Source organism: Hippichthys cyanospilos, chromosome 10, assembly GCF_059441005.1.
Source record: "Hippichthys cyanospilos isolate Australia breed blue-spotted pipefish chromosome 10, RoL_Hcya_1.0, whole genome shotgun sequence".
In the NCBI taxonomy this organism is placed as follows: Eukaryota; Metazoa; Chordata; class Actinopteri; order Syngnathiformes; family Syngnathidae; genus Hippichthys; species Hippichthys cyanospilos.
Window position 1 is genome coordinate 18069112 of NC_142378.1, and position 24782 is coordinate 18093893.

The 24782-nt window shown below is 37.9% G+C and overlaps 2 protein-coding genes across 2 annotated transcripts in view; both read left to right on the forward strand.

Annotated features, from left to right (window-relative positions):
- Positions 1 to 669: 669 nt before the first annotated feature.
- On the forward strand, positions 670 to 11503 carry fkbp8 (FKBP prolyl isomerase 8). Its single transcript, XM_088426417.1, has 9 exons — positions 670 to 809; positions 1212 to 1454; positions 3890 to 4059; positions 5333 to 5421; positions 5520 to 5740; positions 5811 to 5983; positions 6061 to 6138; positions 9538 to 9672; positions 10306 to 11503. Exons 2-9 carry the CDS (start codon positions 1220 to 1222, stop codon positions 10390 to 10392), a joined length of 1188 nt encoding a protein of 395 aa, XP_088282543.1. The 5' UTR covers positions 670 to 809; positions 1212 to 1219; the 3' UTR covers positions 10393 to 11503.
- A 692-nt stretch (positions 11504 to 12195) lies between these two features.
- The window catches only part of ell (elongation factor RNA polymerase II), a 36878-nt gene continuing 24291 nt past the window's right edge, over positions 12196 to 24782 (forward strand). The window contains exons 1-2 of the mRNA XM_088426448.1: positions 12196 to 12394; positions 23485 to 23529. Coding sequence (XP_088282574.1) covers positions 12260 to 12394; positions 23485 to 23529 — 180 coding nt within the window. The 5' untranslated portion in view covers positions 12196 to 12259. The remainder of the gene's footprint in view (positions 12395 to 23484; positions 23530 to 24782) is intronic.

Consider the following 24782-nt stretch of genomic DNA (forward strand, 5'->3'; position numbering starts at 1 on the left):
TTCATATTCAATTAAGAGTAGAGGAAAAAATGATGCTCTTCTTTTAAAATTTAACTGCGATTTGTAATTTTGACTTCATAACATTTTGTGGATATTTATTTTAAATTATTATTTTTTTTTTAAGTTTTGACAGCATCACATATAATGACAAGTTTTAATGGCTGATGCGGGTTTATTGACGTTTAAAGGCGCTGGAAAATAGTCTGTGTTGCCCAGTAATACGTACGTGTGCGCATGGGGTCTATTTATTCGAAAGTCTGATATCACAGGTGTACATGTAGTTATTAATATTATTAATATTAGTCATAATCCTATCTATGCACTTTCAAGACAGTCTAAGTTGTGGTAAATATTAAAACGTTTTAAATTATTATAAATAGTCATATTACTAGAATCACAATAATTTTAAATTTAATATGTAAATCCGTGTTTAGTCTCAACTCGGATGTACATGCAGTACATTTCAAAATAATATTTAAAATTGACGGTATTTGTGCTGATCGTCAATTAAACGACACAACAAAATTGTTATTTTATAAGGTAACTCTCTAATTTTGTTATAAATGATAATAACGTGGTGTGGTGGTTTAAAGACGTGCACAAAAAAGTTAAGGTTTTGTTTTGAAATTGTCTCCGGCGTTTATTTTTACCGTAATCTCTCGTAGTAGTGCAATATTAACACGAACCAGAAGTGGTCGTGGCCTCTGAAGAAACAGTTGTCAGTACACAGAAATAAACAGAAAAAAACATAACTTCATCGTCAATTGAATGAAGAATTGGGCCGCCACCACAAGCTATCGTGTTCGAAGGTAAGAGCTACATCTCCATACAAACGTTATTTCTGGGATGTAAATAAACAGTGAAAAGCGACTGGCACTAGCATTAGCCAGTTAGCTTCATCAAGGCCAGCTGTCATGAGACCGGCTGTCCTTGAAGGGAACGTGAGAGAACTTTCTAGAAACTTCCAGAAACATGGGCAATAATGGAAATGATGACGTGTTGTGCACGTTTTTTAAAGTAAGAGGGAATAAATCCACAATAACAATCGTCTGGTTTGCGTAGAAGGAAGAAACTAAGTAGTTCGAAATGTTTGAAGTCGTCACGAACGGGACCTTGATTCGTGACGTCATGGGTCACAGCGTTGATTGGGAAGATAAAAATTTGGCTTTAACGTTTTATGACCACGTTAAGCGTCTGTGTCTTATGACCAGGAACTATCATGGACGCCGTCGAAAGTCAGGGCATCGCTGCGGCCCCGACCAAGAAGAGCGGCCGAACGTCGTTGCTTGACAGCGGGGAGGACTTTGAGGTCTTGGATGAGGATGACATGATTGACGACAACCCCCCTCCCTTGGAAGACGCCGGCGGTGGGGCGGTCCAGGACGCAAGCGGGGATCACGTCGACGAAAAGTCAGACCCGGAAGAAGACTCGCAGGAATGGATGGATGTGCTCGGTAAGTACAGTACTTTGCATTTCGCTACTAGCTGTATTTTATTTTATCTTATTTCATTTTTGGAAGGGAGGGTTGATACAGTGTTCCCTCGCAATTTGTGGTAAATGTTTTGTGCCTTGGTTGCTTCACGATTTAAAAAAAAATCTAAAACACTCCTATCTCTCATTTTAGATATATTTGCTTGTGATGCGCTGGAAATGGCTCCTAAACGTCCCGCATCTACTAATTCAGTGGATCTCGACTGTTATTCAGGGATATACTCCTGAGAAATATGTTTTCAGCCAGGTAGCTCTTAACCAATGCAAAACATTTTTGGTTTAGAAAAAGAAAAGCTTGCCATCAGTGTCTGATATATCAAAGTTTAGAACCTTTCAAACTTGTCTTGGTCCACAAAAAGTAATCAACATAAAATGTCCTCTTTTGGAAAGTAGAATAGATCTTTTGTCAAAAAGTAATAGCTTAATTATTAATAAAATTATTTAAAAAATTAATTAAAACATCAAAAAGTGTCAGACTTGTTCTTAAAAAGTAATAATGATAAATAAACATTTGTCTGCAGGAAAACGATCACGTAAAGCGTCTTCTTTTTGGATTACTGGAGAGATTTGTTCACACACACAAAACAAACATTAACGTAATTATGAATAATACTTTGTCCTCAAGAAATAACTAACAAAAAGTGTCAGAGCCCCCCCCCCCCAAAAAAAACAAACAAACAAACGTATAATATAAAACAAATATTTGTCTACAGAAAATATTCAACTTAATGTGTCCTCTTTGGGATCATAGTAGATATCTGTTCACTAGAATAAAGCATTAACATGACTGGTAATGAGAGGTGGAAGTTTGTGCAAACCAGTCTAATGTGGGCTAGAATCTAGCTTTTTAAAATGATATTGAATAACCAGCTGAACATGTAATTTGTTTTATGAACTTATATTTTCCAGATTTTTTTAAAAATTCATCCAATCATTATTTTTTAAATTAGTTTTGCATGTTTGTTTTATTTAAATTCTTGATTACCCCATGGCATTCCTTCAAGTACCCCACGTGTGGTCGTGGTTAATGTTGTGAGGCTAGCACGGTTGCTAGCCGGCAACAAAATGCTCAAGTGATTGCCAATAACATGGTCAGAGCCATGAAGTTCAGCAACTGTTCAGCAAACGCATCACATTTTTCCTGGTTTGTCAACAATCCTTGTCAGAGCCTCAACAGAAAATGTCATACATTGTCTTGCAAAAGTATTTGACCCCCTTGAACTTTTCAACCTTTTCCCATATTTCAGGCTTCAAACCTAAAGATATAAAATGTTAGTTATTTATTTATCTGTCAGGAATCGGGACACAATCATTTTTAAAACAAATATAATTGGTTCAATTTCACTGTCCCATTAGTTGATTCTTTATATAAAAAAAAAATTATTCATATCTTTTATGTCTTTGTTTGAAGCCTTAAATGTGACAAAAGGTTCAAAGGGGCCGAATACTCTCGCAAGGCCCTGTAACTATGGCAAGGTTCACACTGCAGGACTTAATGCTCAATTCCATTGTTTTACCCCAAATAAATGAAAACTGTCGATCTGTGTGTGAGCACTAAAAAGCTCAACTACCCTGCATGCACAGTGGACACAGTGATGTCACAGACAGCGGGCATGCTTTACATTAGTGTTTACAGAAGTACCTGGCAATGTTGAAATGGCTATCATACCTGAGCCATAATTTGTTCAATCTGTTAAATTTAATGAGTAAATTGCCTTTGGCAGGCGGTGATGTTTTTGCCATGGCGTTTTGTGCAGTGCCAGTCAACGTCTCTCTGGGTTGTTTCAAGCTAGTCTCTAGAATTGAATAGTGAAAGGTTGTATCAAACGCATTTTATGCACTTTACTTATGTACCTACAATGTCCATCAAAGGGCAAATCCTACTTTGTGGTGGAATTCACTTATCACAGGAGTTTTATGGTCCCCATTAACGCTAAAAATGAGGGAACACTCTATTCCTATCCGCTGGTCACTGCACACCTATTCACTTTTTTAAGCTCAGTGGATATTATTTACTAAAGTAACATGACTAATTTTAACAACATTTAAAAATAAAAATAAGGTTCAAATAATCACATTACTTGCTGCAGTCAAATAAAAATGTTTTTGTGCTTAGTTTTAGATTTGAATTACAATGTCGGTCAGGTTTTTTTGTGCAGATTTTAATATTAATTCACTTTCACTCATTAATATAATGTATAGATTGTGTTTAAAATAAGTTATGGTCTAGTTCATTTGCAAAAAAAAAAAAAAAATCCCGTCAAATAGGCATCTTTTTGATACTTGCCATGTTTTTTTTTATTTTTTTATTATTACTATTATGTACCTTTTGGGGTTTCTGGTGATTTGCAGAGAAGTTGTTAGTGTTTGAGACAGAACATTGTGATTTAATTCTAGGTAATGAGCAACTGAAGAAAAAAGTCCTGGTGGCAGGCAAAGGTCGGGACAGTCGACCGAACAAAGGACAGAATGTGACTATTTGTCTTAAAACATTCCTGAAGGATGGAACACTGCTGGATGAGCAGTCTGAGCTCACGTTCACTCTTGGCGACGGTGATGTCATCCAGGTACTTTACGGAAAGCTTTTTAATAAGAATTAAAAGTTGCTTTATGCTGTATTGGCAATATATCATGGTTTTAGAAGTCACGTTTATTTAAAACAGTCCGAGTCAGTCAAAACCTGTAAGTCCCCCACCATGTTTCTAACCTAAAGGGTGGGTGCATAGTGGATCTCTCATTGTGTATCACATGGGAGAAGTCCTCTGCTGCAGCAGTTCATTTTCTTGGTTTTTCAGCTTTAGTACCACTAGGTTGGGTGCTACAGCTAACTACCACAGGTACAGTGTATCAATTAATAGTAAAATGTGAATTCTTGTCACTTTACGTTGAGTATTTCCCCCGCACACGCATGCACGCACGTATGTACACACAAACAAGCTTCCTTTGTGACTCGCGCTCTCAAACTTGTCACATAAACTGTATGCAGTTAGAGAAGACTATACATCAGCAAATATGGTCATGCAGTACCTCCCCGAAAAAGTGTGCGACCAAACCCTGTGTGTGCAACCAACTGAAAAGTTGGTGCCAAAACAAAGTGTTGCCCCCTAACATAACTGTCTTCCTCGGTATGGAAATATGCTTGCGCGTGCTCATTTGCATGGCGCTAGCGTTTCGAACGTCAAATAAATCCCCACTTGTTTAGGGTTGAGGTCATCAAGCACGTTAAGCTCCATAACTGGTGCTGAAAACAAAATCCAACACAATACTGTGCATGGTATCTCTCTGCTGCCAAGAATGTTATCTTTCGCTTCTTTGCTGAAATTTGTCATTACTCCTAAATTCACTAGCTTTTCTATGTCACCGTACCAAACCCATAAACCAGGTTAACTGATAAGTCGTTGCCCAAGCAATGACCACATATGTCATTTTGATTCGACATGTGGAAAATATTTTTATAGGTAGGTGTTGCACATGACATCAATTTAATAGGGAAATTATTTATTTACTTCTGAAAACAGCGAAATTAGTTTACTAAATGTTAAATTTGGAACTGAAAAGTTATGTTCCCCTTCAATTTTTAGTTAACATGGTTAACCTTAACCTTATCCCACTTTATTCTGTCCCAAAACTGGATCAGATCCTTATACGCTTTTTCTGTTTTTTTCTCCATTTGGACCAAAAATTGTATCACCATCTTTTAACAAAAAAGCATCCTCGCATCCTACATTTTGACCAAAAAAAGAAAGAAATGGGACTACATGAGACAAACTGCGAGTCTGCTCAGTGCTCTACATGCTGTCATTTAATCAGTTGTTGCAGCTACTTATTTTACTTTTTCAGGCCCTGGATCTTGCAGTCCTTCTCATGGAAATGGGGGAGAAGGCACTCGTCCAAACTGCACCCCTCTATGCATATGGTATCTGGGGAAGGTAGTGACAGTGTTTTTGCTTTTTCTTGTTAAAAAAAAAATAAAAATTGTGCACAACATTTCCACATGTTAAATGCTATTTCAAATGTGGTTTTACAGTTGTGAACCAGAGGTGCCGCCCAATGCAGAGTTGTCTTTGGAAGTTGAGTTGAAGAAAGTCTGTGATGCCGCAGACCTGGAACTGCTGCCCCCTCTAGAAAAGATTGCACTGGCCAGTGGTAAACGAGAAAGAGGCAACGTCCATTATCAACGGGGAGACTATGCTTTCGCCATCAACTCTTACGGCATCGCCCTGCATATCACCGAATCCAGCTCCAAAGGTAGCGTGACAAGTTGACATTGAACCCACAAAAAGGCAATATCGCCATCCGTGTCTGTTTGTATTGACAGTGGACATACGTCCAGAGGAGGAAAACATGTTGTTAGATGTGAAAGTAAAGTGTCTGAACAATATGGCGGCGGCGCAGCTCAAGCTGGACCACTATGAGGCTGCGTTCAAGTCATGCGCCGCCGCCCTCACTCACCAGCCAGATAACATCAAAGCACTCTTCCGCATGGGCAAGGTACACATTTCTCATACTCTCGTCGCTTGGCGTCTTTGTCATCATTTAAATTGTCTACTGATGTATTCTCACTCCAGGTGCTGGCTTTGCAAGGTGAATACGGAGAAGCCATTCAGACTTTGAGAAAGGCACTGAAGTTGGAACCAAGCAACAAGGTAATGTGCACGTTAACAATACAATCAATCAAGTTACAGTTGAGTCAGCTTCCTGTGTAGTTGTTTGCTTTTCAGTAATGCTAGAAATTGTGTTGGGATTTCACAATCTGCTGCTTTCCTTTCAAACTCAAGCACGTTTTGTTTCTTGAACAGGTTTTTTGTTTTGTTTTGTTTTAAAACTCTGCTCTATGCCGCTGTCTTTATATATGCCCTATAAAATACTACATTGGAACTTTATAAACATAGCATCCTGTAAATACCTCTAGATAAGGGGAGATCAATTCACCGGTCAGTCGTCTAGCTATTTTGGTCGCCTGCATTACTTCCCACTAAGAAAAAGAAAAGAAAAAAAAAAAGCAAGTCCATCTTTTTCAAAACAACCAGGAGTTTAATGTTCTTCAAAAAGTTAAGATCTTGCTTAGACTCACTGTTAGAAGTCTTTGAAGGTCCTGAATTCTTACCAGCTGTAGTCAAGTTTAAAACGGAACCTTAAAATGTTCAACTGCATGTTACCAACAAACCAGTCAGTGTTCCAAGAGTCTGTGGCCGTGACCTAAATGATCTTTATTTTATAAATGTTTATTTTTTTAATACTTATAAAATATTAACATTTATCAATTTTCTTAGCCGCTTATTTTCATTAGGGTTGTGGGCATGGTTTAGCTTATCTCTGCTGTCTTCGGGCATTCTGTATGCTAGGTACAACCTTGGCGAGGTGTCCGCCAATCACAGGGCACACGTAGACAAAACAGCCATTCACACACACAAACACACGCAATACTTAAGTGAAATTTGGAATGTCCAATATACTTACCTTGCATACTTTTAGGAAAGTTGGAGGAAAATGGTTTACCTGGCATAACCCCATGCAGGCAGAGAGAACATGCATAAAAAGTTACATCAACTGAAAAAAATAAATGTTATATACACCTGTTTTCTCTAAAATATGGGTGCAACTAATGACTTTGAAAAGATTAATGTTGATTATTTAGTGAATTGATGGATCACATAAAGAAGAAAACATGTTATGAGGAAAAAATGTGCTCACTGCAAAGCAGAGTTCAAATACTGTTTTGGTTTTATACCTTTGACATTTGTTATTTGTTTTCTACTAACAAACTTAGTAGAAAACTATTGACATTTTTTGAAAATTCTATGATTAGTTAAAAATACAATTACATCACAGCATTTTTTTAAATTCAACAGATTTTTTCTAAATAAAAGCAGATATATTTAAATATCTTATTTTGATGTAACAATAATAAGCAGTCCCACTTTCATAGGGAAGTAAATAACTGATAGAAACTGAAAATCTGAGGGACGTTTTTATAGGGCTTCAAAGAATTGAGAATCATAAATAATACAATTATGTTGTAGATCTTTGCACCTCCACTGCAATATATGGGGATTTTGCAGATTGATGCCCCATCTTAAAAAGTGCCGAAAGATAGTCTGCGAGCCACAATGTCGCATTCCCTGTGTTTTATTGAAATGTAAATCATAACAAGATGTATTTTGATAACAGAAAAAAACAGTCCCATTTTGCAGATTTGAACAATAGAAATTGAAAACCAACCGCCAAAATAATTCACGTGTTGAAGACAAGTTTAATTTTAAATGACCGAAGCGAGTGTAGTGTAGTTTATTTGACAATATTGATGTGCAATTTTAGATGATCGACCGGACGAGCCCAATTGATGTGACAAAATCGAACCCCCTTTTTGCTTTGGAAGTACTGTAACAGGTCACTAGATGGCGCCACAAGGCTAATGATAACGTCCCCCAGTCTGAGCCGCTGATTCATCATTTTAGAGGATCTGCTTTCGAGTGGCTTTAAATAGGTTTCTCCTTCCACGTCTATGCCATCTTGTGCCTTCTGTTGTTCCGCTCCCACAGATGGACATACAAGGTTCTGTGGCAGTGTGGGATTCAGGGCCAGAACACACCTCACACAGTCCTACACCAATCTGTCAAACACTACTCGGCTATTTCAGCGTTTCATTCAGTATAAATGAATATGATGTTACTGATTTGTGTGGGTTAGTTTTTGTGTGCGTTCACTTGTCTTTTTCATGCTGGAACTAGGAAATTCAATTTTTGTCGATTGCGAGCAGAATGTTTTTTTTACAGGCAGAAAAAACTGCTTGTTGGTGAACCTGCAAATCAGGTACTAATCAAAGGGTACAAATTCAGTGTTTGGGATATTAATTTTCACAACATTCAAGGCACAATAAGTGTTCGCAATGCCAGTTAATCTATCAACACATTTTTTGTCTTCTCTGTAAGAAAACATGCCTGCAGTATTTTAGAAAATTGTGATTTAAACTGCTTTAATTAGTTTATACTTAGAAATTGTGATTAGTTTGTACTTAGAAATGGTGATCATTATTCAGACTGATTATCTATGCAGGTATGTTAGCAGTTTAACACATTTCGGTATCGACCTTTTATAAAAATCTAATGGCGAATAAGAGGTCAATATTAAAGCAGTTAAACATCAGGGAATTATTCAAAACTTTGATTAACTTTGTCAGAGATACTAATAAGTTCTGGAACTCTGCATTTTTTCTTGAGATCTTTAAAACAAACAGAAATATATGTTCCAAATTGAAGTCATAGTGCTGCTGACTGGCCACCTGGAATGACTACTTCTGAGTTCAATGCACCAAACATTTTGCAAATTAGATTCTGGGTTCAAGAATACTTTTTGTGTTTAAAAAAAAAAAAAAAAAAAGTTTGCTATATGTAATGTTGCTGAGTAAAAAAAAAAAAAAAAAAAACCCTTCAAATTAGTCAAACAGAATATTGATTTAGTTTATCTGCAACTCTGGGGTTTTGTCTAATATTTGAAGCCTATCTCAAACTGACAAGTTTCCATGAAAATAAACACATACATTTGAGAAAAAAAGCATTTGTAGGGGTGGTGCTTGCCGCTTGTTGTAAAATGTTGCGCTTTGCACTAGGATCACTGCATGAAAGTGCACACTTGAAACAATATCCTGCCTCACAGAGTAAACAGCCAAGGTGTATAAATGCCTCATCTGCAAAGGCTCTGATGCGGCAATTTTGTCGCATCTGTGAAAGAAGTTTGTCTTGTAGGCTACTGACTCCCTAACTGAATTTGGTCACGTTGATGAATGTTCTTCCTACGTAATAAACTTCATGTCTGGCACAGGGTGTTTATGTCAGCTGCATGACATTAATGGCCATTATTTTTCTTAATGAACGGCCTATGAGAATGATCAAGCTTCTGTGTCATCCATCCGTGCATCAAAGAGGAATGTCTGGCCACATTCATGACGACGTTCATCATACCCAAACCGCCCGAGTATTAATGTCAGTCTGTTCTCATGTCATATGATCTGCCTTAGCTCATTTGTAACCATTGTACCCCCGCAGACCATTCACGCAGAGCTGTCCAAACTGGTGAAGAAACACTCGGAACAGAGAGGAGCCGAGCAGGCCATGTACAAAAAGATGCTGGGTAACCCCACTGACACTGACAGACACAAAACCTGGACCAAGGCGTCATGGGTGAGTCAAGTTTTCTGAGCCCAGTACCAATATCAAAGATTTTTTATATACTACCTCCAAAAGCACTTTGTAATTGCAGAATACTAAGAATAGGTACCACAAGATAGTGGCAAAGGACTACTTTTGTGTAAATGAAGCTTCTCAACTCACCTTTTCTTTTTCCCCTTGTACACAATTGCCACCAGATGGCACCAAAACAATTCACCATTCTGTGTTTGCAACTTAAAATGATTCTGATTTGAATCCGATTAGAATTAAATTTCAAATAGCGGATTCACATTTCAGTTTCAATTGCCACCAAATTCTGCAGGGCCCTTGTGAAAAGTGTAGTACTAGTTTAACATGACCAAATTATTCAAAGAACAAATTGACATAAAAATCTTTTCATTCTAAGTTGGAAGTGACAATTGTCTGTCCACCAATCAATGTGTACAGCAGTGTTCAGCTCCGCCCTGCACAGATGAACAACAGTGAATTCTCGCTAAAATAATTTTTGCAACTTTAGTAAATAAGGGAATGTGGGAATGAATAACTTGCACTTGAATTTACTTGAATTTACTTTTATTGTTTTAGTATAAACGTTAATATGCTCTATCTCCTCTTGTCTTTTTCCCCTGCTTTTTTCCTCGCCAGGGTTTCAGCTGGAAGTGGTTATTCGGCGCCACTGCAGTCGCCATCGGTGGCGTGGCCTTATCAGTGGTCTTTGCTGCCAGAAACTGAAGCACCCCCCCCCCCCCCCCCCCCCCCCCCCTTGTTGACTAGCGAACGGACCTAGAAAGAAGCACATCTGTCATTGAGGACATGTCTGTATAGTCAGTTGTAAGCATTTGAGGAGTTAGAACACTTCTGTTTGTTCATGGAAATTTTAATGTATGCATGTCTGTATTTGTATGCTCACTATCCCTGAAGCAGCTATAAATTGATAATCGTCCCCTACTCGCATATGATACGGCCCCTGCCCTTTCAAACCAAAGGGGGCCTTGGGTCATAAAGAGGGCAAAAACATTTACATCAGTTGTTCAAGATACATCATGAACTCGCATATTTGATGAATGCTCAAGTATTTGCTGGGGGGGGTGGTTCTAAGGCCAAGTGCCTATTTTAAATGAATATAGGGGGAGGAGCTTAATTTAGTCAGAAAAAAGTTATTTGCCACCATCTTGTGGCATTTATGGGCAACTAGAAACCTCTGGTAGGTTTATTGCTATCTCTCATGAATAGTGGAGGTTCACTGTAATGCACTACTTATATCTACCACATAATCGCCCGAGCTCTTTTTGTTCGTACTATCAAAGAGATGAATGTGTGTCTTGATTTTGGTACAAGTTGTATGGTGTGCTTTAATAAACATCCAAAGTTCACCGTTCGGAACGTTCTTCGAAGTGAGCTGGAATGCAGTTATACAGTCCTACCTCGCGTTTGTCAGCTCATTAACACACTTAACAATTCCAACATGCAAGCCAAGTATGTTAGTTACGTATTACGAAATCCAACTGACGACGCTTATTGTTGCCGTGACAACCGGGCGGAGTACGGCTATGCCGAGTTGTGACACTTGGGAATGAAAGCCTATTTTGGACATTTCTGTCACCTATACCTCAGGTTATGACAATTGTAGACCAAATGTTGTTGAGTCCAATGCGGGTAGACCGTGTGACATACTTTTTCCTATTATGTGTTAATTTATTCTAGTGTCATTGCTTGTTGCTTTGTAGTAAATGCACCCACCCTGAATGATGCCCAGAGTAGGGGGGAAAAAACACATTACCAAGTTTTCCTGTGTTGGTTAATTTTATATACATGAGAATAAACTTTTTTCCCTGTCATCAAACCACATGTGCGTTTTTTTTAAAGCCCACACTATAAAAAAAAGTCGCCTCTTCAATTTTGAGGTCTTTTTTAAATATGAAAAACAACATTGGTAAATACTTTATATTGTACATATTTTATTGGACAGAGAAATATCCATGTCTGCATTCAATCTCCAGCACACATACAATATTTAGTAATGCTCAGAAGGTTCATGTATTTACACTTATGTTCACTTTCTAGGTTTGACTGTTTCACGTAAAGTTTGACCCAAGTCTTTTGGGTTTGAATCATTCTAATTTGTCATAACATTCTCACACTGATGAGCCTCTTGCTTCATAGTGACGTAATCTGATCTCTTACCTCCCCCTTTCAAATCAAGCCAGCCTGCAGGCTTTCTCAACGAATTGTTTACCGTAATGATGATCCGCGCACACCACAAAACAACGCGAGAGTTAGTCTGACAGATTTTAGTAAGTGGAATGCTGTCTAGCTAGTTCCCCAAGAGTGGTCACTGAGACATGAAAGCTAATTAAAAAAAACAAAAAAACAATATACATACGTAGGTAATGTTTTAATTGATCTAGATGATTGCTTGATGGGAGCGTCAATCAAAATATGCTGTCATGACGTCATCAAGTGACGACAGTATTTGACTCCCTGAGTCAGGAGCAACTGGATTTGTCCGTATACGGCACAAGTGTGTGCGCGTTGTTACAAGTGCGCGCACGCGCCTGCGCGTGTGTGTGTAGCGGCGGCGGTGGGAACGGCAGCCAAGATGGCGGCGCTGAAAGAGGAGCGGAGCTACGGGCTGTCCTGTGGAAGAGTGAGCAACGGCAGCAATGTCTCCGTCTTCCACGTCAAACTCACTGACAGCGCACTGAGGGCCTTCGAGGGTTACCGGGGCGGCAAGGTAAGAGTGATCCCGGCCGCCGCGAAACGAGACATAAGGGGTTGAGGTGGCGGGAGGGAGGGCGGCTCGTTGGAAGTCCGCGAGGCTGTGACAGGCGGTGGTAGGAGTATGGCAGGAGGAGGGGGGGAGAAAGGCTCGGTTTACTCCAACTCGCTAACCCGCTTCATGAGCCCCAACAGGCGGCCGCACCAGGGGAGTTAATGCGCCTGCCCCGTTCTCTCACTGAGCCGCTTGACTTTTTTTTTTTTTTTTTTAACCACCAACATCCAGACTTGAATCTGAAAGCTCCACTAGACACATGCGTTTCATATTTATTATTTTTAATTTTGGGGTTATTTTCCCAATTTTGAAATATAATTTTCCACTCCAAACGTGTGAACAGTAAGTTTGAAGCAGCCAGCAAGTGGCTTTACCATCAGTCGTAGCGACTTAAGTAGAACTATTGTAGTGGCGTGGTAAATTAAGAGATTAGTTTTTTTCCCTAGCTCAACACTTGCATCTCAAATGATTGTGTGTGTGTGTGTGTGTATGTATATATATATATATATATATATATATATATATATATATATATATATATATATATATATATATATATATATATATATATATATATATAATCAAATTTAAAAGGGAAATCGAGTAAAAAAAAAAACTTGCTTGCAATAAAGATCAAGGCATCCAGGGTTTTCGGATTAATGTAGGCTATTTGTTGAGGGAATACGAATTAAGCAAATTCACCCAATTACATCTCAGCTTGCACACATCACATGATCCAACTGTGATGTCATTTTCAATTGACAGAAATGGCAAAATGGTCACTCCCTGAGATGGGGTGGGTTATACATCTTAAATTGTGTTCCACAAATGCAAAATTAATCTTTAAAATTGTGAGGACAAATAAAACATATTGTTGTTAAGATTTTTCTTTTACTTCAAATCTAAAAATGTACGAAGTGAAAATGTAAATAAATTACCTCGTTTTGTACACACGATGAAGTACATTCACGCGTTGTGCCTTTAAATGTCATGGCGATTGCCATATTAACTCTGTCTATATGTTGCATAAGATGCATTGTCTGTCTTTTATTAGTAGAGGTTAGGGATGGGTGATTTTGCCTAAAAATAAAATATATGATTTAAAATTAAAGGAAAAAAATGCTATTTCTCTTCCCCGCCAACTATTTTTTAAAGAAAATAAGCAAATATGACACTCAAAATTAAAACTGTTTGCTATTATTTTAGCTAGCATTTAACATACATTCCCCCCTTAAAATTAAAGTGGAAAACGTCTGTCTGTATGAAATACTTCTCTAAACAAATATAGGTTAGTAGAATATAGGTTCGAAGTTGTATGAGATTTATAAAGTGCAAACCTTAAACTTTTTTTCAACATTGTTAAAGATAAACATTGCAATTTCTATCACTTGTGATACAAACAAAACTCTTTGGATAAGGTGCTGTCCATTTTTTGTATACCAGCTGTACAATAACAATAAACACTTTCTATTCTATTCAGTTCGAATCTATTCTATTCTATGCAAGACCCGATGATGTGTGCTTGTTGCCTCTGCCCCTCCATTTCAAAAAAAAAAAATTCAGCAAGGAAGAGCAGCCTCCACTGCCTCTGGCTTGAGGCATTCCGTGCTGCATGTTGACAACTCTGCCTTAGTCTTTTCCGCTGTATACACTTATGGATGCTTGATCTTTAGCAATGTGCAACGCGGCCGCTTCAGTGATTGCTCTAAGTCGTGCCTCGATCTTCTCATGCGTGCTTCCTTGGGTAAACGACTCCTAATGCACAACTCCACAGTAAGATGCTTTTTAGCGGGAGTTTGTTGATTGACACGGTCTTGTTCCCCTCGCAAATCTTGACATATCACATACAGTAGGTACCTTTGTTTTATTTTGCTAAAAAAAGGATTGTTTGTTGATGTATTTTTTTGCAACGAGGTCCAAACAAACATTGCGGCGGTACTTGCTCCACGTCTGTCACCAAAAACCCAAACAAACCATTGAAGATAGAACTCCTATATTTCCTGTCTCCTGTCTCTCTCCTGGAAAAAAAGCTCGTTTTCTTTAGCCTTCGCCATATTGTACCAGCCTTCTGTTTGGCATGAGTGTGAAGGAAACTAGAAGAATACGGAAGCTACGCAAGCTCATGAAGGCAAAACACGCCCGCAACAAACAGGGAAGGAAAATATCAGTTTCGTTATTCTTATAATCTTCCATCAAAAAACAATTGAAAAAAAAAAAAAAACAAACCAAAACAAAAAGACTCTATATTTTCCCCAGGCTAGGCTAGGCTAGGTGATATGGCAGACCCCCCCCCCCCCCCCCCCCCCCCCAAAATGATCTGATTTCAATTTTTTTTTAGATTCTTGCGCCTCTTTTGATACAACGAACAAGTGCCCCTTTAAATTACAACACTACAACATAAGGCTATATTTGACAATTTGACATCAGTAAACTAACCACCGCCATGTATTCAATGCATGTCACAAAATGATTCAAGTCCCAATGTTTATTACTTTACTAAAGGCTGATAAATGTGACACTCAAAGCAAATGAGGTTCATGCTTTCTGAGAGGGGTAAAAGTAAAATAGCAAACTCAAACAAAATGTGACCCAAAATTTTGATTAAGAATTGATTCACTTCATCAATGTTGCAGTCTTATAACACTTTCAGCTAAGGACATTTAAACACAAACAGTGCAGCAACACATGTCAGACAGACAGAGTGGGGGAGCTATGAGTGTTTTGACCAAAGATCATAGTTGTGGAACTGAATAAACTAAAATAAAGTCAAGATACCACTGTGCATTTTATTGGTTGTCAGTCATGATGGCCCTCTTAAAGGTTACCATAACTACAATGTGGCTCGCAATGAAAAGGAGTGTGAAGCCCCTTGTTTAATTTGTTGAACTGTAAAGCTGTGCTGTGCTTTGCTGGGGCTGCTGCAACTTGCCTAGAGTATTGCCTTCTAACATTTCAGCCTCTATAAATATTTGACAGGGAAAACCTGGCTGGTCAGGAGAAGGCCTTATCTCATCACACTGTGTTTGTGTACAGCGCCACTGACAGCTGATAAGCACTAACTATAAATTATAGTGGTTGATTAGCTTAATAGCTTCCTGTTTGTCCTTTTGTTTTTGCTCCTTTTTGAAATATGTATATTGCCATAGGAGTGAATTTTTGGCAGAGCCACACATTTTGAGGTGTTTGCGTTTGGATTTTTCTCCTTTTTTTATAGTATAGTTATACTGTGTCTGAAATTGTCAGACGTTGTTGAGTTTGAGCAAAAAAATATCACTGTCAAAATAATTCCTTTTTCTAATATTGTCATAATATTTTGTAATTTATCAACAAAATAACCACTTTTTACAGTATTGTCAATTGGTCATCATCACTATATTTTGTAAAGAATCTGGTAGAGGTAAAAGAATGTCTCACTGTTAGTCATGATGGTACTTTTTTTGCCAACTCAGCTCCTACACCTTTATGAATTTTGTACTTCTTCAAGTTCTTAACAAAATGCATACCTATACTGACAAGATCTTAAAAAAGTGTTATTTTGTTGACGATGTGATAAAATTCTCGCGAATGTAGTTACTGTGACAGTACTATAGAAAGGAATTATTTTGTTGTAATGCAATCCCCAACCTTTTGGATAATTTTAGAAATAATCTGTGACACTACTATAAAATTGTATCCCACTACCGACAATCATAAATTACATCCGAGTTGTTGGGCATCCGATACCTAAACACTTAGTATGTTCTATGTTACCACATAATGTAAAACTAAAACATTTGAATTGCAGTTGAAAATAAGCCTCCATTATAGTTTTATTGCAGTCTTCTTGTACCTTTTTTTTCCCCATTTTATTCGGGAGAATGGGTCGTAGCTGTTTGTGATGATGTCCAATAAGCAACTGCAGTCATCAAGCGGTGAGACGACCAGAGCGTTTTGATACTTCCTGTTTGAGACGTGACTGTCAGCTGGTTGTGCTCTTATTACGACAACAGCAGCCTCTCAGGGCCCAGTTTCCTCCTTGCTGGCTGCAATGTAAGCAGCAAGAGCCAATTAAATCCTTGGTGCAAGCTCAAGGCAACTTTTGATCAAATGCTAGGATTTTGATGCGAATACAAAGCATGTTCCTAAACCTTTTATTGAGATTCTTTCGTTTTGTTTTTTTTGTTTGTTTTTTTAATTATACCTGTAGATACTTTTTCAGGGATTAATTTCCTTTTCACTTGTTTGGAGGGTACGGCTAATTGAGCCAGATGTGCAACGGATAGGAGTAAGGGCTACACCCTCATATAGTCTGTGGTGGTATGACCCTAACAACAGTTTTATTCAAGTCAGTTATAATAAGAAGGTTAATCTCGTCGTGTATGTACTAACAATGCAGATGCTGTGCTTAACATAATGGATAACTATTTGTAATTCCAATATTACAATATTGATCAATATAATCAAGATTATCATGTTTAGCCATTATCGTGCAGCCCTGGTTTTAGGGCTGTTAAATTTACATCGTCAAGGCGATGAATTTAAAATGTATGAAGTGTAAAATAAAATAATTGCAAAGTCAGTTTTCATTACCTTGGCAACTGAACTTTGCTAAATTCGCAACCAAACTGAGAGGAGAGTCACCGCGACAAAGACAGACAAAGTATAAACATTTATGTAGTTTTGTAGTTGATTGACAGCTCATTGGAAAAATGAAAAATCGATGCACTTTGTGTAGCCAAACAAGTTCAAACACCAAATTAGTTGTACATCTTTGGTGTACCATCTCTGAGTAATAGTTACCTCCACTGGGCATAACATGTAGTGCTGGAGTGTGGTGCTGTGAGCATAACTCGTCTACACGAGGCCGCAATTCTTGCAAACTGGTGTAAAATGATTCTGGTTTTCCCTATTTGATATACGTGCCTGGGCTTTTTTTTTCCCTACAAAACCTAATGTTTCAAAACCGCCGACCAAAGTGGAGACTTGCCAATTACGTCGGATTTGCGTTTGCTTGTAACGAGCATAAACTGGAGCTTTGCCTCACCACTCTAATCTATGCAGCGATTTCTTTAAATAAACAAAACCATGTGGACAGTTTTTTTTGTTTTTTTTTGTTCAGTTTAACACATAGGCGTTCAAAAAAACCTCATTTGTGTTGAGAACAGTTTTTCTGGGGAAAAAAATGGCTGTTATCAAGTCTGTCCAACAGTTGTATTTTACAGGAAAATAATTAAAGGATCGAAGAAGGCTTTTACAAAAGTCTTTGAAAAATATTTTTGTGATGATTTCACATTAATTTCAATATTTTTTTCAAGAAAATATGTTACAAGCTTTGCAGAAAATAACTTGAAAAATGCAACTTACCACAATTATGTAACATTTTCCAATTTGTTCATCTGCAGTCCAAGTTAGCATAGCAAGTGAGCTATAGCTGCTCTTTCACACCTGTGTGTGCTGAGTTTCTGAACTCCTCGCAGGCCCACATGTCATCTTTTGTCTTGTAGTGTGATGTTGTGCTGATGTGTGCAGTACTAACCTAACAATGGTGTTTTTTGTTTAATTTATCCTATTATTGACATTATCTGTCTGGCAATACTAATAATTAAAACAAAATCTCTTGTTCTGTCTTGTCTGAAGCTTTTATATACAGCACCATCAAGTAAATTGTTTCCATTTCCATTGGTGTGCAAGTTGGTGCAAATTCAATTAGGCATTGTTGATAACATTTAGATTTTGTGTTTTCATTTTGACTTGATTATACTCAAGTATTAATAAAAAACAAACAAATAATGCCCAGGTGCATATTGATAGAAATGTACCATTACAAATTAGACAAAAATGAGATGTGAGATTGAAGTCACCGTGCTACTGTCAAATGTGTAACTGTCTAAAGAGTTATGAATAGATTTATAGAGTTGACAACACTCAGTGGCTAAGTCTCTGTGTTGAAAGCAATTGGGTTTATGCCACTGATTTCTAGTTAAAAGACTAAATTCTTCTCATCCATAATCTCTCTTTAACACGGTGCTTTTTAACACAATTACTCCCAAGAATTCTCCCAAAACTCAATTAATTGTGTCATTTAAGTAGAGGTGCAACAATTAATTGATGATTTGACAACTAAGTCCATTTTTGATGCTAATTTCATACTTGATTGTTACGAGATGTACAGTAAATGTCCAAATCATTTAATCAAATTAACACATTTGTATACATCTGCTTTTACCTAGACAAAAATGTTTATGCCTTCATAATTTTTGACGTTACAGACAAAACAAGCGACTGAATAATAATCAATTTATGGAAAAGATAAGTTTAATTTCCTACGGGGAAAAAAAAAATCTTCCTAGCAAAGTCCTACCATGAATAAGTTGTAGTTGATATGTAGTTGAATCTGAACCAGCAATAGTTTATTACTGTTAATTAGATTTTAATTTTGACACCTCTGCTTTGTCCACTCCCATAAAGCTGCAACGTGCAATGTGACCTTGTCCGCTTTATCATGCTTTCCCCCTGAAAGCCATTTGGTATTTTAGACTGGGGGGGACGACAAACTTATAGGAGCCCTCAGCTTGTTTCTCTCTTCACACAGATATAATGTTGGGAGTCAAATACTTTTGAGGCTGCTGCCACTTTTGACCTCATCTGTCTCAGTAACAAAAATGTAGAGAATCCATTCCTTGTCACTTTGTGGGTTCTTTTTGATTACAAAGTAACACTCGAAGTCATTAACGCGATTAAGTCAATATTTCAAATAGGACTCTTGGTATTGGCCGTTAAAAGCTATCTTTTTCTTCAAAGTTGTAGGCTTGTCACCTGTCTTTTGATAGGACGTCTGTTTCTTACACATTTAAGTTATTTGTGAGTGAAATTATGGTGCTTAAGTGACCGAAATGAATCCAAGAGAATCTGTCCAGTTATCAAAATAAAATATTTTTCCAAATAAAATACCTTTCAGAGTCGGATAATACATAAAATGAAAATAGTTCATTTGTTCTGTCCTTTCTAGATGTTAGAATGGCTTGTACCAGATAGACAGACCCCAGCAAATTAGTGTAACTCTTCTTTAATGCAGTTGAGTCAGTGGTACACTGACATATCACTTAATTATATTGTGAAACTGTAAAGAAAAGAAAATTAACCAAACAAAGGCTGTCAGTGTCTCTGTCTTCAATATCAAACATCACTAAAACTCAGTTACTCAGGTAAGTCCCGTGTGCAAGAATTATATATCTTATAAAAATGAACACAAATTACACTGACTAAATCAATCATATAATTGAATTTTAAGTTATATAATGCTTTTAAGTGCATTTTGCATATGATAACATATACCAAAGGGAAATACCTGGCACAGAAGAAATGCTAATGAGCTAAACGCATACAAAGCAGCACTATATAACATGCTGAAGATAAGAACTAACATTAGCTAGCATGTTATCCACAGTCACAAGTTGTTGGATCAACAAACAAACAGCCAAAGGTGGTGCCAAAAATAAAGCTCAGGTCAAACAAAGCACAAATAAAGGATAAACTAAATCAGTTCCAAAACATCATTATTTCGGGTGCACCCCATGCGGCCCGGTACCAGTTGATCCATGGACAGGTACAGTTCCGCGGAATTTGAGTGCCATTAGAAACCCCCCATTGTAAATGGGACTATGAAATCCAGTCATAGGGAGAAGGTGGGCTCGAATCACAATTGTTTGGCCTTGGTGTCTGCTCTCACAGTATGCAAGATAGACAAACTATTCACTGACGTGTTTTTAGAAAAGCTATTTACCTGTCTTTTGTATTTTTTCAATAGCTCCACTCTCAATTTTGATTTAATCCCAGAACATGATACTTTTCTTTATACAGACTATAGGAACGCTACGGGAAGCAATGGGGGGGTAGTACCTTGAAGCAACTTAGCATGTGCCACTGCAATGGTTATTTAAGGAATGCTGACTCTCCAGTTTCAGCTGATCATGGGACACAGCGTGAGCGCGATGACCGTACCCGTTCGGGCCAAATATGACTTGAAATGTCACAGTAGACTTCAGTCTTGTGTGGCGATCACGTCACCCTTGGTGTCACGCCATGCAAGCACACTCTCTGACCCATGAAAGCGGTGGCACCTATGTGTTACCTTGGGCGCGCTTTCAGACTTGAGCGCTATGCCAACAGAGTGAGTTTATGCACACGCAGGTTTTGTCTTCCCCATAAGCCTTTGTCACTCTAATGATCTTCTGTCACTCATTAGGGAAGTGCTAATGAACCAATCAATGGCCAGACTTGTCTTATAGATTCCTCGTTCTTTATTCACATAGGCAGAATAGATAAATAGAAGTTTGGACTTTGGCCAAAAGAGTCTGCTAGATTTACGCTAGTTTGTCTTTCACTGGGAAATGGTGATTTAGTGTTTTCCAACAATTAAGGTGCATAATTACACAAGGAAGTCCATTTAGCCTAGCCTTATTGTAGCCATAGCAGAAGACCTCGCATGACATCATCCTTCATCAGACCGTTACAAATTTGATGATGGCAATGTTTGTTACAATCTATAAAATACTTGTTGGGCATTGGTTTCAGCACAACAGAACAGGAGAGGTGAGCATCGGGTGTTAAATATAACAACTCTGTCCCGGCATCATGGAATTCTCTCACACACTGATGTTGCCCCTCCTCTCTGAATGTTTTCGCTACGAACTCTGCTTCTGTTTGCCAGATCGTGGCGGCACCTGCGGCCTTGCCATCGATCCCATGGTCTAGACCTGTGCTCTGTCCCCAAGGTTAGCTCTGTGGAACATTCTGGGATCAGGTCCGACAGAATAGTGGCATGTCAGCAGCCTATTCAAATGAACGGGCTGATGGTAGCACTATGTTTGCGGCTGCGGGAGGGGGATGAGGACTAGAGTGCTTTAACTGGTATGGTGTTGAGGTTTGATTAAGGAGGGTGGCTTCCATGAAAGGTCTGGTGTTCCTGAATAACTTAATGTTCCCACTTGGCCAGGCTCGGGAAGGGACACAGTCTGTCTCTTGATAAATGAACCATTAGCACGTATGCATTAAAGGAAACATATCAAGTCTGATACAAAGTGTGACATATCTTATACATGGTTTTAGGAAAATCACTCTCCACTAGTGTATTCAGTCTAATGGTGAGCCGTCAGAGCCAGCAAGGCCTTCTCTGCTGGCCTAACATAACCTGACATCATTTTCATAATTATAATAAAAGTCAATTTCATTTTATATGTGTGTGTGTGTGTGTGTATATATATATATATATATATATATATATATATATATATATATATATATATATATATATATATATATATCAAGTATCGCATATCGCTATTGTCCAAGGAAATGGAGAGTGTGCATTATTTTACACAGACCAAACAATAACAATATTGAGGTACCTCAAAGTCATAAATATTGTGACATCTCTTCTGTATATGATGCACATACTCACACGCTCTATTTGAGTGTGAGGTACGGCTGACTTCGAAAATGTAGGCATTTCTTTCTCTCATAATCAGCGTGATCTTCATTTTCAACTCAAAAGCTTTACTGATCTCAAATCTAAAGTGAGGAGATGCCGCCATAGCCTAAAACCCAACTTTGGTAAGGGTGCCTCAATTTCAAACTTTTGTCAAATGTGGGATGCATTTTAGACTTGTGCAATCATGGGTGAGTAAATGGGTTGCTATATAATTTCCCAGCATTTCCCACCGAATATTAGGTCATGGATTAATTAATCATCAATTTTGTAAGCAAGATTCTTTTCTGAGCAAGAGCTGTCACATGGCAAATGAGGTTTGCAGAACCAGCTTCACTTAGTCTGTCAGGAATGTCAGGGCTGGATTTGCACCACCTCACTCTCTCGCTGAATCCCATGACGTGAATACAATTCCTTTTGTTTGCTTTTCAAATGCAGATTACACCCAACAGAAGCTCTATAAATATGGCACCTCCAAGTCATGGTGACCAAAGTCGATCGATTTCAGTGGCACTGCCTTTCGTAAACCCAGTTTAAAAATGGGTTGCTTGCACCAGGATGTGCATGCACCTTAAAAACTGTGCCAAACAAATCACGTGAGTGACTGGTTGTTGCGACCCCTGATGACCCCCGAAGCCAACTTGTGACTGCCATTACAACTAAGCTTTTGTTGCATTTCACTGGTGACCTTAGTTCGCCAACTATACATTCCCAAAAAAGCTGATTCAAGCTTAAATCAAGTAAATTATAGGCTTGACAGAAGATAGAATGAATGCTTCTCATGTGAATACAGAGCATGTTGTATTTGAATGACATGCCCTCGAATGAACTTTGATTTCATTTGAACCAACACCATGTGGAGGTGGAACAGCCACTTTGACTTCCTCTTTCTGGTGTGCGTGTGTGCGTTTGTGTGTGTGTGTGTGTGTGTGTGTGTGTGTGTGTGTCTTCTCTTTTCTGAAATATGAGATGTTAGCAGTTATGAAATGACATGGTAGAAAAGCTAGAACTGCATAAAAACACATGCCTAAATTTATTCAGATTTCTAATGGCAGGCAGCACCTTTTTGTTTATCATTTTATATGAACCAGGAATCGTGGTGTTTTTTGCAAATGTCAACAGAATACTTGACATGCTACGTGCATTGTATGAATTTAAATGTCCTTCTCATTCTATTTTAATTATAAAATATGGTTCTTTTCACACACAAAACAGCAACAAAGTCCCTAACCTGAAAGAAATTACAAAATGGCCTGTGTGTTCCCAAACACACTAATGTCAATGTCAAGGATGCAATAAAAACAAAACTGTCTTATGCCAGCTTTCTTCTAGTCTTTCTGTTTACACATGGTTATACCGGATATAAAAGTGTTGCTTATTTGAATTATTTTACCATCCAATACAGCAGAATCTATTGAGGCACATATGCAGGTACATTTCTAAATTGAGACGTGTTGTAAATGAGAGATTTGCTTCAACTTTATTAGTAATTGAATTATAATTACAAGTTATTAATTGTTGCAGCCATGCATGAATTAAATTTTGAAATGTTGGTGACACTTGTCATTTTTTTGTCCTGTTTTAGGTCCTGTCATCACAACCACTAATCACATTTAATGGAAACCAAGGGGTAAGTCATGCAATCACACACTAGTTTGTCCATTTTGCAAGTTTTTTCACTTCTTAATCAGTGCAAAGAACCCCCCCCCCCCCCCCCCACAGGATCATTTCTTTACCATAGAGATATACTGTATTATTTTACATGTTTTCTTTTAACATCATTATATATACCGTACTAATGGGCATGTTGGATGAAGGAAATTGGGGATGGATTTTAAACTACTTTTCCAATTTCAAATATGAAGAAATTTAACATTTTCGATGTTATAGGTTTAGTTGCTACAAGTAGTCTACTGTCTGTAGCTAATGTCAAAAACCACTTCTTCATACGGCATTCAAGATATAATTTATCATCAATCCATTCCACAATTGGCAACATTCTTCATGATGTATTCATCATTTAATATTCCATCCCCATAACAATTTCTGTTGCGTGGGAACTCATTTCACCTGCCTCTTGACTACAGAGAAGGCCAAACAAACAAAATTTCAATAAACTGTCATTAAGATTAATGCATTTTTCACTTAGAAATCAAGGGCAATGCCAAAAATATGCTATTCAACTGTCTGTATTTGAACTAAAATAATAATCATTATATTCTTGCACTCGCACATTTATTTGTATTCTTCCATGTCCCAGTCCTCATCAAAGTTAAGTGAAAATCAAATCCTTCAACTAAAAGCCTCCCGTCGGGATCAAAACGGGTAATAACGGTTATTACCAGTGATGTAATAATTAATGCACAGACATTGAAGAGTTAAGCACTTAGCCCATTTGCACTTTTTTCTTGTGTGAACCTCTCCAGGGTCATATTTGTCATTTTGCACAAATCAGATGGTTTACCACATGTTTGTGATTGGATGCTGTAGTTATTAATACATCAGATGCCTTCCAAATGAATGGAGCAAACTCACTCCATTCGGAGAATGTGTTGCTGCTGAGGTCAGAATGTTCGGCACAAGTGAGAAAGTGGCTAAATGACACAGCAGACGCTTTCCCTTACACCATTTTGAGCATTCACTCCCAGCTCTCGACTGAGCTCATGCACACACTTGCCAGCATATTTCCCACACTGGGAAGGCAAACATTAAAAAAGGGGATGGTTATCTTAGTCATGTAAATGAGATGATCCACCTCTCATAAGTATTTGATTTTGTCAGGCAACGAGTCAGGTATGTATGTCTGTAATGTTGCAGCAAACAATGCTGTTGTGAACATTTGTATTCCTCAAGGTAATTATTTAATAGCCTAATGGAACTGTC

Bases quoted from the DNA above. Each gene is read 5' to 3' on its own strand.
- fkbp8 (XM_088426417.1), top strand. From the start codon at position 1,220: ATGGACGCCGTCGAAAGTCAGGGCATCGCTGCGGCCCCGACCAAGAAG. The intron at 5,422-5,519 runs GTAGTGACAGTG...GTGGTTTTACAG, and splicing joins GCATATGGTATCTGGGGAAG to TTGTGAACCAGAGGTGCCGC. The intron at 6,139-9,537 runs GTAATGTGCACG...GTACCCCCGCAG, and splicing joins AGTTGGAACCAAGCAACAAG to ACCATTCACGCAGAGCTGTC.